The sequence below is a fragment of the Gopherus flavomarginatus genome, chromosome 6 (assembly GCF_025201925.1).
Source record: "Gopherus flavomarginatus isolate rGopFla2 chromosome 6, rGopFla2.mat.asm, whole genome shotgun sequence".
Taxonomy (NCBI): Eukaryota; Metazoa; Chordata; order Testudines; family Testudinidae; genus Gopherus; species Gopherus flavomarginatus.
The window spans coordinates 139,209,826-139,223,747 of NC_066622.1; the positions used below are offsets into that span (position 1 = coordinate 139,209,826).

The following is a 13,922-nucleotide window of genomic DNA, read 5'->3' on the forward strand; positions in this document are numbered from 1 at the left end:
ACATACACACTCCCATTGGTCCTGCCTGGCCCGGGGCGGGGCTGCGAGTCTCCGTCACGTGTCCCGGGGGCGGGGCTCTCCGGGCAGAGCCGGTGCGGGTCGGGCGGGCAGCGGCTGCAGGGCCCGGCCCGGGCATCCCCCGGCAGGAGCCTCCGCCATGGGCAGCTGCGTGGGGCGGCCGCGCGGGGAGCGCCCGCCGGCCCCGGGCCCCCCCCGCAAGCGAGCAGGTGAGCGGGGACCCTGCGCGGTGCGTGCTGGGGGGGCCGCGGGGTAACTCCCGTCACACAGCCCCCGGGACACCCCCCCTGCCCCGGCTTCCCGCCCCCGGGACAACCCCCCCGGCTTCGCCTCCTCCCGCCCCCGGGACACCCCCCTCCGCCCCGGCTTCCCGCCCCCGGGACACCCCCCTCCGCCCCGGCTTCCCGCCCCCGGGACACCCCCGCAAGCGAGCAGGTGAGCGGGGACCCTGCGCTCGGTGCGTGCTGGGGGGGCCGCGGGGTAACTCCCGTCACACAGCCCCCGGGACACCCCCCCGGCTTCCCGCCCCCAGGGCCCCCCCACCCGGCTTCCAGCCCGGCTTCCAGCCCGGCTTGCCTCCCTCAGCCCCCGGGACCCCCTCGGCTTCGCACCCCCGGCTTCCAGCCCCTGGGACCCCCCCCGGCTTCCAGCCCCTGGGACCCCCCCCGGGCGGAGTCTCCCCTGCCGGCTGCTGCCCTTGCTCCCTGGGCTCCCATTTCAGGGGACTCTCCGTGCCTGCCGGGCACGGACCCAGGCTGGCCCAGCACCCTGCTCTGCCCGAGTCACCGCGGCGTGTTTGCCAGCCAAGGGGGACCCCAGTCCCCGCAGCTCAGCCGGGGAAACCCGGCAGCCTAGCTGGGTGTTAGGCAGCTCCCACCTGTGGCTGGCGCTCAGGCTATCTGCTCTGTGTGACAGACCCGTGTACAATCCGTGTAACACTGTCCTGCTGGCAGGATCCTCCTGATCTGTTCTGCTTTGGTATTTCCTGAAAACGACGCAGCAGATTCTGTCCCGGTTCTTTATCCACCTACAGGAAAAGGGGCCTCTTCTGCCAGTGCTTCAGGTGCCTTAAAACTTTGTTTGGGGGCTATTCCAAGCCCCCTTCTCCGGGAGCTGCCGGAGAGCGAGCAGCTGGAGTTGTGTATTGGAAGCGTTCTCAGAGGAGTTCCTGTTGACATGTTGTTGGGATTGTGCAAGTGCAAACCTTGTGGACTAGACTGAGTCAGCTAGCAACAAACCCAAATACCCACCCAAGTCTGATTATCTACCGCCCTTCCCCAGGAAAGGCCCCACAGAGCACAGCCCTGCACGTGGGCTGTCCCCTGCTGGGGCCCTGTCAGATCTTGGGCTAAGCAGGGCTGTTCTTGGTCAACATTTGGATGGGAGAACTGCAGGGAAGCCAAGTGTTGGGAGAAGGGGTGTTGTGCTAGTGATTCAGTGGAAGAGACTCTGGCTGCTCATGACCTTAAAGATCCCCTGGGACTCTTCTGGGAAGTGTTGTTTTGTGAACCTCAGTTTGCTGGCTGACTTCTGACCGGAGAAGGGCTTTGTCTGTACATTCTCCTGCAGTTTCAGCTGGCTGTGGTGTGTGTTGCTCTGTTTCCTGAGCTCTTGTACCATCGCTGTTACACAGCTGCCATGCTGCACCTCAGAGGTGGATGCATATCAGTGGTGGGTGAAGTGATCCTTGCCTGTCCCTCCCTCCCTCACAGAGGTGTTGTGATGTTTAATTAGTGGTGTACCTGGGGACTGTGGGAGGGCTGTGACTGCATGGTGTGACCGCAGATTACACCCTCCCGCCCGTGATAAGCAGCTCCAAGCATTCCATGCACCAGCCACACCAGGAGTGGGGGCAGGGTGGCTATGGGGCTGACTCACGCTCCCTTCCTGTCACGCACTGGTGATAACTACTCTGTTTGTGGGAAGCAGGAAAGGAGAAAAGGCAGCGGGGTCACAGGGTGGGGAACAGGGACTGAGCGACACCTTCCCAGGGAGGAGAATCCCAGTGTGGCTCCAGGACCTGAGCACAGACAGGCTTGGAGCCAGAGGGGTTTTTCTGCAGAATGCCAGCAGCCAGGGCCCCAGACCCAACCAGCGTATCCTTGTGAGCGCTGGCACAGCCGAGGTGGGCAGTGGAGGAAACGCACTGCCAGAGTTGGCTATTGGACACCAGGCAGCCCAGCGGTTCCAGTGCCCAGGCACCGAGCAGCCCTGCTCTAGCATTGGCAAAACTAACTGCTGCTGGGTGCTCCCTGGGACATTAGGCTGCAGCCTGCCCAAGCTGGCGCTGAGCCTGCCGGGTGCTTGGTGCCAGCGTCCAGGCTCCGGTGGGTGGGGAAGAGGCCTCATGGAGAGGGGTGAGGGGTGCTGCTGCTCACAGCTGGATGGGAAAATGGACCTGCCGCTGCTAAAGCAGCTTCACTTACCCAGGGTCTGCTTCTCCCAGCCTCTGAGCTGTGCCCAGTGCGGCTGTGCCAAGGTGGCTGCAGGACTGTGAGGGTGATTGGTGCCTGGGCTCTCCCGGCTTGGGTCTGTCCTCACTGCCTTTCCCCCTAGCTTGTGGCAGGTGTGAGCTCTGCCACCCTGTGAGCTCATTGCCTGGTGCCAGCGGTACAGGAAGATTGGGTGTGGGCCTCTGTGCGGCGCTCAGGCGTGCGGAGCAGAGCCGCCACTCTAATAACGCAGCATCTGGCCCCGCTGCAGGAACAGCGCCCCGTGCACAGCTCCCTCCACCTGCTGCGCTCCTGCCTCCTTTCCCCAGGGTCACGACTCCCACTGTGGCAGCTGCAAATACCCTAATTAGCCCCTCTGCAGAGCCCTGGCCCTGGAACTCCTCACAAGCATGCAGGCATTAATTAGCCAGGGGTCCCAGCTCTGTTCGTATTTGCAGCTGCGTGGCCTTGCAAGGTGCTTCACAAACAGCTCCTTGCTGCCGAGCTCCCAAGCTGGGGGCTGGGTGCCCCCTGCTCCCTTCAAAGCCACGGGGAGATCAGGGGGCCTCGCCTTGGCCCCCCAGTCTGAGAGTCTAGCCCTTGTCCCAGGTGTGGCTGCACTGCCCTCTTGTTGCACCCCCGGCCCAAGTCGATTTTCAAACTCCTGAACTTAGCCATGGGCTGGGGAGTGGGAGCTGGGCTCCTGCCTGGCCCCATGGGAGCTCGCCCACCCTCTGCCATGTGCATGGTCCCCCCAAGGGCGGCGCTGAGAGAGCGGAGCCTGGAGGAGGCCTTCGCTCTTGTGGCCGGACTGACACCTCGCCCCCTCCTGCCATTCGGGGCATGGGCAGCGACTGGCCTGGGGTCTGAGTTGGGGGTGCTGGGGATCTGAGGGTGGACCAGCAGCTTCTCTGTGAAACCAGGTCTGCATTCCTGTGGGCCCCAGCTGTGAGCACCAGCGGGCCTCGGCTGGGTCACCTTCTGCTGTCCCCAGCCCATCAGCTCCCCACCAGGCATGCTGACTGCTTAGGTTTTCCTGCAGAACGTCTGCCCTGCAGCACTCCTCATGCTTTCCCACCCAAGGGCTCAGACAGGGCAGCAGGGAAGTCTCCCCAGGGGATCCTGTGGACTAGGTGCTGTGAAGCTGGGAGCACAGAGCTCCTCGGGAAAGTCACTCGCTGCGTGTGGGGTACAGGTCGGCCCTTTTAGCTGGGACAGCACCTGACTGCGTGCATGGGAGACAGGGCTGGCTCCTGGCCTCTTGCCCCGGTGCTCTCGCTGCATGGCAGGAGCCCCAGGACTGCAGCTAACTGGTGTGGGATGGAGCAGGTTTGATGAAGGTGCAGCCCACGGAGACGCGTGAACCAGGCTGGCAGTTGGGGTAGAGCATTGCATGCTGGGATCTGTTCATCGGGGGTCACGCTGTAGAGTTCGTGGGCCTCCTCCCCAGGCCGTTGCACTGAGGTCAGAGCGTGCCACTCCCAGCCCAGAGGAGGGGGACAGGCAGCCAAACATGCTCCCTCGGAGCAGTCCCCCCCTCCCCCAGCCCTGGCATCCCATGTCTTTCCAACACATGCCTGGTGACCTGGCATTTCAGGCTGGGCCCTTTCTTCCCTCTGGGGTTCCCTGTCCCTCCTGCCCCACATCTGTGCATGGCACTCACGTCCTGCAGGATTTACCCCAGATCCCTGTAACTACTATCCCAGCTGCCGACCTTAGCCAGGTGTGATGGAGTAGGGACTGTCTGTGTGGGGAGTGGGAGAGCAGGGGAGGACTTTAGGGGATGGACGATGCCAGGGCCTGTAACCTGAGCTAGGTAAGGGAGGGGAAAGGTCAACACCTTTGTCCGGGAAGGGGACAAAGGAAGGGAGTGGCAGGAGGGAAGCAGTTTGAGTTTGGGCTGGGGGCTGGGTGGGCGGAATTCAGGGTATCCTAGCTAGGATCCAAGCACCCTGAAAGCCCAGAAGGACTCGGTGGAGGGGTCCTGACTGTGCCTGCAAGCCCTGCTGTAACCTGTGTTCCTGTTGTCCAATAAACCTTCTGTTTTACTGGCTGGCCGAGAGTCACTGTGGGTCCCAGGAAGAGGGGTGCAGGGCTGGACTCCCCCACACTCCGTGACACCAGGTACCCGCTGTACCCGTTTGGGGCTTCCTGCCTGAGTTACCTCCTGTGTCAGTGAGTTCCACAGGCTGCTGAGCTCACATGCCCTAGCCCCATCAGCTCTGTGCAGCGGCTTTCAGGCAAGCGTCTCCCTTGAAGCTGCAGGGGCGGCGGGAGCCAGCATTGCATTTCCCTAGGTCTTGTGAGACTTGCTAGGGGCTCTTCAGCAATGGTTCATGCTCCCAAGTGCTGCACCATGTCGCTGTGCCCCGACTCAGGGGAGAGTGCGCTGCCCGCCCTAGCGTGGGGCTGGAGCACTGGGGGCGGTGCTGACCCAGAGGGGCTATGCCCAGCGCTGCCCTGTGCAAAGCCATAGACACCACTGCTGCATGGGCCAGGGAACCAGCAGGGGGCAGTGCGCCCTGCAGCCCCTCCCCGCAGCGCTGGTGTGCGCCAGGGGACGGGTGTGGGGGGTTCCCAGCATCACTTCCTGCTGGGGTACCAGGGTACCGGCCCCGTACCAGGGTGCCGGCCCAGGCCCAGTGCCGAAGGGTTGAATCCCCTCCCTGCATGATGGGGAAAGGGGCATGTTGGCCCTGACTCACAGCCTCTGCCCCCCACGTGCCCTGCAGCAGCCCAGCCCCCTAGCCTGCCCTTGCTGTCTCTGCCGGGCTAGCCAGAGGGCCACTGGGATGTGACAGCTACACACTGACCGCAGCCCCCTGGGATTGCCTCTACAGCTGGTGCATGGGGCCAGCCTGGGCCAAGCCCCTGCCCTAGAGCTCCCCATGTGCTGCCCTAGCTGGTGAGGGGTCAGGCCAGGGGACATGTGCGGGCGCTGGGTCTCTGCGGAGCTGCTCTCGTTCCAGGGGCCAAGGATTGGCTGCGCTTCGTCCGTCCCTGGCGCTGTGGGGAGCGATGTCGCTGGTTGGGGATCCGGGCCAGCTAGGAGGGGTGGGGAACAGGGTGGCCTTGGGCGACGGGGGCGAAGGGCAAGCTGCCAGCACCCTGGATCCTGTTGGCCTGGCCTCAAGTGCAAGGAGTGGCCCAACCTGTCTCGGTTTTCCTGTGGGAGGCCCTGGGAGCTGGCGGGGGCGGGGGCTGCCCGGGCCAGGAATAGAGCAGCACAAGGCGATTAGAGATAGCGATAAATAGAACAGGCTTCACTCCTGCCTCCCTGCCTACCTGGGCCTAGCTCCCTGCGGGGCCTGCCTGCGCCGGGCACGGTGCGCTCTTGCCATGTCTCTGACCGACCTCCCACGCCGGCCTGGCCTGGGCCCCTACTCGCTGTCAGCTTCTGGCTGTCCCCTTGTGAGGGGAGCAGAGAGGGAGTGATGGCCGGCTGGGGCCGTAGGGCTCCGCACAGACCAAGCCCTGAGTGCTGCGGGGAGCGGCCCTGGCCAGCCTCAGGGGTGGCAGCGCCTGAGACATCACTATTGCTCTGCCCTGCAGGAGTCGAGCGCACGTCAGAAATGCACCTGCTTCTGGGGCGCGAGAGAGCTGCGAGTGGCACACACCCTGGCTCTGATGCCCAGGCCGGGCAGGCCTTTGAAGGCCTTCACCAACAGTCTCTGGCCCCATCACCCTAATCCGTGGGGCAGCTACTGTGTCTGGGAAGAAGGAGCTGGGTTGGCCCTGCCAGGGCTGGAGCTGAACTCACTGGCCCCGTGGGCACCGCCCCACACCGGAGGGAACTGTGGTGTCTGCAGGCACTCCTCTGGGTGCTGAGCAGCTCAGGGGGTGCGGAGAGATGTGGGTGCTGTTGGCCCCATGCACGGCTCCCTCATAGCGGGACCTGCTGGCTCGGTGCTGGGCCTTGAAACTGAATTGGATCCGAGCTCGGCCCTCACTACAGCCAGGGGCGTCTGGGGCCACCTAGGCTGCGCCCAGAGGGATGAGGGCAGCCCAGGCTGTGATGGCCAGGGGCCCTGGCACCCTGCACTCAAGGGATGGGTCCTGGGGCCCTTTCTCTGCAGAGGAGCAGAGCCTTGCGGCGAGGGGGCCCCAACCCTGGCCATGCCAGAGGGCGGGCCAGGGGCTGTGTCCTCGCAGTGTCTCTAGTGTGTTTGTGGTGCTTGGGTCCTGCCTCCCCGGCCCTGCCCAGAGGGTCCCGGAGCTGCCTGGGCTATGCTCTTGGCCTGACACTGGGCTTGTGGCTCCACTCCTTTTGGCAGTGGGGTGTCCTGTGTCCCAGGCCGTGCTGGCCCATGGCAGCACTGCAGTGCGCACTGCAGGCTGGTCCTGTGGGCGAGCTGTGTTCATGCACCGGAGCACAGGGGAGTGGATGAGTCCCGGCTGCAGCTGCTCTCCCAGTCTTTCGTCCTTCAGAGTCCCCCGCAGCCCTGATGCAGCTGGCTTGGCCTGGCCCAGGGCAGCTGTGATCTCTGCCCTTGTCCTGTGTCACACGGCACTGCCTCACTCCGTCTCAGGGGCGCCTGGCCTCTGGCTCGGGCTGCAGAGCATGGGGGGCTGGGACTCCTGCCCTCGGCACCCCGCTCCCTGGGCTACAGCCCCCGACAGGTGCCCCCTGCACTCCCTGCCTGGGCGCTATCCCCATTCTTGCAGAGTGGGTTTGAACGTCTAGCACACAGAGCAGCATGTCCAGGGCATTGCTCTGCTTAGCACAGATTGCTGGCACACACTGGCTTACCCAGCTGTGCCCATGGTCCCTGGGGGAGCTCAGCTGTCTAGTGTGCCCTGTACACACACCCAGGAGCAGCCTTTCTCCGTGTGCCCTGCGGCCCCTGAATGCAGAGCAAGAGGAGCCCAGTGGGGCAGCGCCTGCCTCCTCAGCCAGGAAAGCTGGGGGTGGGTTCTTGCTGCGGGAGACAGGGCTGGCACTGGCGGGCATGGGGCTGCCTCCAGGAGCTCCCTGCAGGGCTCCCAGCAGGTCCGCCTGGCCAGGCGGCAGGGAGAGGGCTGGGTATGTGCCCTGATCCCTGTGCCCGGGGCTGCTGCCTGGGCTCAAAGTCACAAGACCAACCAACGAACTGGCTGCTGACACACAGGCTGCACCTGCATGGCTTGTTCCCTGGCTTTCAGGCCCCCGCTGTGGGTCTCCCTTGTGCCGGCCTGGTGGCAGTCCTCTTGTGATGGTGCCCTGGCCAGCAGCCAGTCCCTTTCTAACCCGCGGGTGAGTTACGCCACCCACCTTGTACCAGGGGGCACCATGCCTCTTCTACAGATGGGGAAACTGAGCCCTGGGCAGCGACTTGCCCAAGGTCACACATGGCGGGCAGGAAGAGAACCCAGGAGTCCAGGCAGCCCCGTACATTAGTCCCAGTGCATCCTTTCTTGTCTGTTCCTCCCCGGCCCCCAGGAGTGGCTCAGCCCTGTAATCCCCCCGCTCTGACTCTGGCTAATTCCCTGAGCTATAAATACTGCCCTTGCCAGGGGGCCTCTCAGTCCCTGCGGCTGCCTGACAGGGTGGGATTAGAGCAGCCGACTGGCAGGGGCACGGGCGCCTGGCTCCCAGCCAGGCCTCTCCTGATGGTGGGAGCTGCATCTGTTCCCATTAGCGGGGGAGCCAGAAACCTGCAGGCCCCTCTGAGGGTGAGGGAGAGCCAGGGAGGGGGCTGGTTTGTGTACTGCAGCTGTGCCCTGCAAGGGGGCTGGGCAGGGTCCCTGGGACCTGAGGAATGCTGCCCCTCACTCCTGACAGCCCAGCCCAGAACACTCAATATCTACCCCCTGAAGCTCCTCCCGCCCCTTTCCTTGCCCCAGCATGCCTCGTGCCTCAATGTCCCCCATTCCTGCTTGTGGGACAGTGCCCCCAGGGAGCCCCCAGCTAGTGCAGGTGGCCTCAGCCCAGGCGACTGACCCTCCCCAGGCCTTGCCTGCAGGGCCTGCCCCAGTCCTTCCCCTCAGCTGGGACCGAGTGAGGCTGTGGCTCCGGGGACAGGGCTAGGGCTGGGCCTGGCCTGCCCTGTGGGCACTGCCTGGTACCTGTGGGGTCAGTCCTGCGTGGGGGAGGGGAGCGAGTGTGGATTCAGACTGGGATGGGGGCAGGGGTCTGCAGATAGGTGCGGGCCCGGCTGTGATGGGGGCAGGGGCACTGGGGGGGGCAGGGTCTGCAGGCGGGTGCAGGCCCGGCTGTGATGGGGGCAGGGGCACTGGGGGGGGGCAGGGTCTGCAGGCGGGTGCGGGCCCAGATGTGATGGGGGCAGGGGCACTGGGGGGGGGCAGGGTCTGCAGGTGGGTGCTGGCCCAGCTGTGATGGGGGCAGGGGCACTGGGGGGGGCAGGGTCTGCAGATAGGTGCGGGCCCGGCTGTGATGGGGGCAGGGGCACTGGGGGGGGCAGGGTCTGCAGGCGGGTGCGGGCCCAGATGTGATGGGGGCAGGGGCACTGGGGGGGGGCAGGGTCTGCAGGCGGGTGCTGGCCCAGGTGTGATGGGGGCAGGGGCACTGGGGGGGGCAGGGTCTGCAGGTGGGTGCTGGCCCAGCTGTGATGGCGGCAGGGGCAGTGGGGGTGGGGGAAGGGTCTTGGGGCGGGTGCTGGCCCAGCTGTGATGGCGGCAGGGGCACTGGGGGGGGCAGGGTCTGCAGGCGGGTGCGGGCCCAGATGTGATGGGGGCAGGGGCACTGGGGGGGGCAGGGTCTGCAGGCGGGTGCTGGCCCGGCTGTGATGGGGGCAGGGGCACTGGGGGGGGGGGCAGGGTCTGCAGGCGGGTGCGGGCCCGGCTGTGATGGGGGCAGGGGCACTGGGGGGGGCAGGGTCTGCAGGCGGGTGCGGGCCCAGATGTGATGGGGGCAGGGGCACTGGGGGGGGCAGGGTCTGCAGGCGGGTGCTGGCCCAGGTGTGATGGGGGCAGGGGCACTGGGGGGGGGGCAGGGTCTGCAGGTGGGTGCTGGCCCAGCTGTGATGGCGGCAGGGGCAGTGGGGGTGGGGGAAGGGTCTTGGGGCGGGTGCTGGCCCAGCTGTGATGGCGGCAGGGGCACTGGGGGGGGCAGGGTCTGCAGGCGGGTGCGGGCCCAGATGTGATGGGGGCAGGGGCACTGGGGGGGGCAGGGTCTGCAGGCGGGTGCTGGCCCGGCTGTGATGGGGGCAGGGGCACTGGGGGGGGCAGGGTCTGCAGGCGGGTGCTGGCCCGGCTGTGGGGGGGGGGGGCAGGGTCTGCAGGCGGGTGCTGGCCCAGCTGTGATGGCGGCAGGGGCAGTGGGGGTGGGGGAAGGGTCTTGGGGCGGGTGCTGGCCCAGCTGTGATGGCGGCAGGGGCACTGGGGGGGGCAGGGTCTGCAGGCGGGTGCGGGCCCGGCTGTGATGGCGGCAGGGGCAGTGGGGGGGCAGGGGCACTGGGGGGGGCAGGGTCTGCAGGCGGGTGCTGGCCCAGATGTGATGGGGGCAGGGGCATTGGGGGGGGCAGGGTCTGCAGGCGGGTGCGGGCCCAGCTGTGATGGCGGCAGGGGCAGTGGGGGTGGGGGAAGGGTCTTGGGGCGGGTGCTGGCTCGGGGCCCCTGCTGAGCTCTCTTCCCTTCCCCCCCCCAGGCCGCAATGAGCCCCTGCGGAAGGAACGGCCCAAATGGAAGAGCGACTACCCCATGACGGACGGGCAGCTGCGCAGCAAGCGGGACGAGTTCTGGGACACGGCACCTGCCTTCGAGGGCCGCAAGGAGATCTGGGATGCTCTGAAGGCGGCTGCCTACGCTGTGGAGGCCAACGACCACGGGCTGGCCCAGGCCATCCTGGATGGCGCCAGTATCACCCTGCCCCACGGTAGGCAGGATGGGGATGTGGGGCAGGAACCTGGGGCCAGCGGGGTGGGAGGGGGACATGCTGTGGACACATCAGGCAGGATGGGGACCTGGGAGAGGATGTGGGAGGAGGACAGAGACTTTGGGCCAGCAGGGTAGGAGGGGAACATGGGCAGGGACTTGGGGCCGGCGGGGTAGGAGGGGGACATGTTGGCCAGGGGGTGACCCAGGAGTGGGCCCTGCACTGGAGGAGCCGCTGGAACCCAGTGACGGGGTGACTGAGATGGTCTGTACCCCCAGGGTGAAGCCTGGAAGCTGTTGGAACCGCTCTGCCCCCAAACCATTCAGCTGGACTGGCCACTCAGACTCCTGCTGATGACACACAGCCAGCCCCTTTGGGCCCATTATAAAAAAACTATACCGAGGTATACCTCTCTCCTAGAGCTGGAAGGGCCCTCAGAAGGTCAGCGAGTCCAGCCCCTGCCTTCACTAGCAGGACCAAGTACTGATTTTGCCCCAGATCCCTAGATGGCCCCCTTAGGGATTGAGCTCGCAGCCCTGGGTTTAGCAGGCCAATGCTCAAACCACTGAGCTATCCCTCCTGCTGTTATTACCCAACACAACAGTAGGTGGTGCCACACACCCAGCTGAGTCACCTGAGTGCTTTACCTAGGCCAGGTATTGAGGCACCAGCCAATGTCCCAGCTCCTGAGCCTGGCACCCCTGCTGGAGCATAAACCCAGAATGATACCGGCCTGCGCCGCTCAGGGATGTGTACAGTGCAAGCTCGTTAATTAGCCTGCTGCCCCCTCGCTGTGGGGAAGATACACACCAGCCTTTGTTACAGAGCTGAGATTCCCTAACGCTTCACTCAAAGACACACAGGTTAAGATAAAACATGAAGCAGGTTTATTAACTACCAAAAGATCGATTTTAAGTGAGTATAAATGACAGCAAACAGATCAAAGTAGATTACCCAGCAAATAACCAAAACGCAATCTCAGCCTAATATACGAGATAGGATTTGACTCAAACAGCGTCTCATCCTGTTAGCTAGTACAAGCAGTTTGTCGGTGTTCTGTACCCGGGCAGGAATCGGCTCTTCCAACATGGGCATAGTTCACTCTTTGGTCCTCAGGTGTTGAGTTGTAGAGGGAGTGAAGCCCCTTGGTGGTGTCACTTTCCCCGTTTAGTTTTTCCACAGGGCGGGATCACTTTGATCCAAGCCAGGTGCTCAGCTCAGTTTGTGGGAAAATACAGGTTCCAAACTGGAGTTCAGTATCACGTGGTCTGGTCACATGCCCTTGCGTGCATCCCCCAGTCACAGCCGCCATTATCCACAGGCTGTCTGAAGGGTCCCCAGGTGAGGACGAGCCTTTTCCAGGGCCCGTAGTTTCTGTTGATGGGCCATTAGCACGTGCTGTACCTGAAAGGCTAGTTGTGGGTGTTACCCAGAGCAAGCGCATTTGAAATACAGCTACATGGTCAGTAGTCATAGCTCCAGAGAGACAAATGATACAAGCCTACAAATAGGAGAATCTCATTCAGCAAATCATCACTTTTCCGTTGACACCCCACATGACACAGTTTGTACAAGGTGCATCATAATTATGTCATAATCATACCATTAGGATGAATATGGGGCAGTGTCCCACCGGTCATCACTGGACCCACACCATCCACCCACAGGGGATCCCTGTGCCCCAGCTCTGCTCTGGGGGTGCTGGGGGCAAAGGCTCCCAATCCCACTCTGCCCATCCAGGATCGGGATCTCCCTCAGCTCAGCTCCAGGCACGTGGGCAACTCACGTGGCTCAGGTTGGTGGCTTCTCCCAGACTCAGATAAAGAGCCTCAGAGCTGTGCAGCTCAGGAGGTCCTGGCTGTGTCGAGTCCCGGAGCCCCAGCTCCCTCAGGCAGCTCTTAGATCCCAAAAGGAGAATCCCTCTGACCCCTGGCACCCAGGCACTGAGCCATGGTGGCTGAGAGGCCGCACTCCCCCTGGCACACGGGCTGGGGGATCTGCAGAGGCAGGGAAATGCGGGAAAGGGGCTTCAGGAGATGGATTTTGAGTGTTCTGGGCTGGAATACCATCGGGCTGCAGATTGGAATTGAGGGGCACCATCAGAGCTATTTTGGGGGCAAGGGGACCCCAGGGCTGGGCTAGCCGGGGCTGTGGGTTGGGATTGAGGGGCACTGGTAGGGCAGAGCGAGGGGGCAGGACTGGGCTGGTGGGGGCCATGGATTGGGATTGAGGGGCACTGGTAGGGCAGAGCTGCGGGGACCCCAGGGCTGGGCTAGCCGGGGCTGTGGGTTGGGATTGAGGGGCACCAGCAGAGGGGTCTGTGCTGTAGCTGTCTCCAGCTCCTTCCTCTCATCCCTTCGCTGGCATCTCCGGCTCCCCCGCAGGGTCCCTGACCGAGTGCTACGACGAGCTGGGGAACCGCTACCAGCTGCCCGTGTACTGCCTGGTGCCACCTGCCAACCTCATCCTGGAGCGGGGTGGTGACGAGAGCACGGAGCCCCCGGAGCCGGCGCCCAGCGCCCGGCGTGAGTTCCCGCTCAAGGTGCGGCTCTCCACCGGCAAGGACCTGCGGCTGAGCGCCAGCATGGCCGACACCGTGGGGCAGCTGAAGAAGCAGCTGCAGGCGCAGGAGGGCATCGAGCCGGGCTGGCAGCGCTGGTTCTTCTCCGGCAAGCTGCTGACGGACCGCACGCGGCTGCACGAAGCCAAGATCCAGAAGGACTTTGTCATCCAGGTGATTGTGAACCAGCCGCTGGTGCCCAGGAACTGAGCCGGGCCGGCTGACGGGCGCAGGGGCTGCTGGGCCTCACGGAAACCCAGCAGGGCCCTCTGAGCTGGCAAACTGAGTTTCCAGCCCAGAGGCGACAGCCTGCACTCGCCCGCCAGGCACGGCTAGGCACACAGCCCCGGGCAGAGCTGCACCCACGGAGCTTGCGCTCGCCTCTGCTCTGCGTCGATCCTCCCCGCCCCTTCGTGCTGCAGGTGCGGGGTGGGGGCTCACTGGCATCAGAACACAGCAGCCCCCTCAAAGCCCTGTCCCTGGTGGAGGTGTACCCAGCAGTCTCTGGAAGGGCTGCCGGGGTGGGCAGGGCTGTGGGATGGGTGGAGCCTGTCTCACCCCATCGGCACTTGGACACTCTCATGAAATGGTTTTGAGATTTGAGACCAAATCTCTTCCTGCAGGAGCCGCATTCCCAGGGCGCCGGGACCCTGCGGTGCCCAGGGCGCCTGGCACCTCGGGCTGCCCTCCCAAGCCCAGCTCCTGGGGCGAGCCAGCCTGGACACTTGGCCCTGCCGCATGTCACCTGGCACCTCCCAGGCAGGCCAGGCATTGGGTGGGGCCAGGCAGGGGACAGCTCTCCCGGTGTCTATGGGTCTGCGTATTTATCAATAAATCCTTTTTAGCTTTTCCCGGCCCCGCTGCCTCCAGCACCTGCTTTCACGTCGGCTGGGGCACAGGCATGGGCTGGCCAGGCTGCATGGCACACCTGGGACTGCTCCTTACAGCTGCCCCGTCCAAGCCCAGCCCTTGGCCCCTGCGGGACAGGGTAACGGCCTCACCCCTACCCCCCCACCCCTCATAGCTCAGAGCCACCCACCCCACTGCTTTTCCCATGTCATCAAACGGGGAAACAGAGGCACAGAGCCAGCGACTCCCC

The 13,922-nt window shown here is 64.7% G+C and overlaps 1 protein-coding gene and 1 long non-coding RNA gene across 4 annotated transcripts in view; one reads left to right on the forward strand and one right to left on the reverse strand.

Moving 5' to 3' along the window:
* Window positions 1–13,922, reverse strand: part of LOC127054394 (uncharacterized) — a 57,565-nt gene that overhangs the window by 25,390 nt on the left and 18,253 nt on the right. The window contains exon 2 of the long non-coding RNA XR_007775237.1: window positions 4,421–4,463. This is a non-coding gene — a long non-coding RNA (uncharacterized LOC127054394). The remainder of the gene's footprint in view (window positions 1–4,420; window positions 4,464–13,922) is intronic.
* Window positions 92–13,679, forward strand: UBTD1 (ubiquitin domain containing 1). Of its 3 annotated transcripts, none has more exons than XM_050960504.1 (4): window positions 92–227; window positions 10,036–10,263; window positions 12,648–12,997; window positions 13,447–13,679. In XM_050960504.1, exons 1-4 carry the CDS (start codon window positions 158–160, stop codon window positions 13,666–13,668), a joined length of 870 nt encoding a protein of 289 aa, XP_050816461.1. In that variant the 5' UTR covers window positions 92–157; the 3' UTR covers window positions 13,669–13,679. The 3 variants fall into 3 exon arrangements, with proteins under 3 accessions (XP_050816461.1, XP_050816464.1, XP_050816463.1); XM_050960506.1 differs by lacking the exon at window positions 92–227 and adding an exon at window positions 961–1,689; XM_050960507.1 differs by lacking the exon at window positions 13,447–13,679 and having other exon boundaries at window positions 12,648–13,342.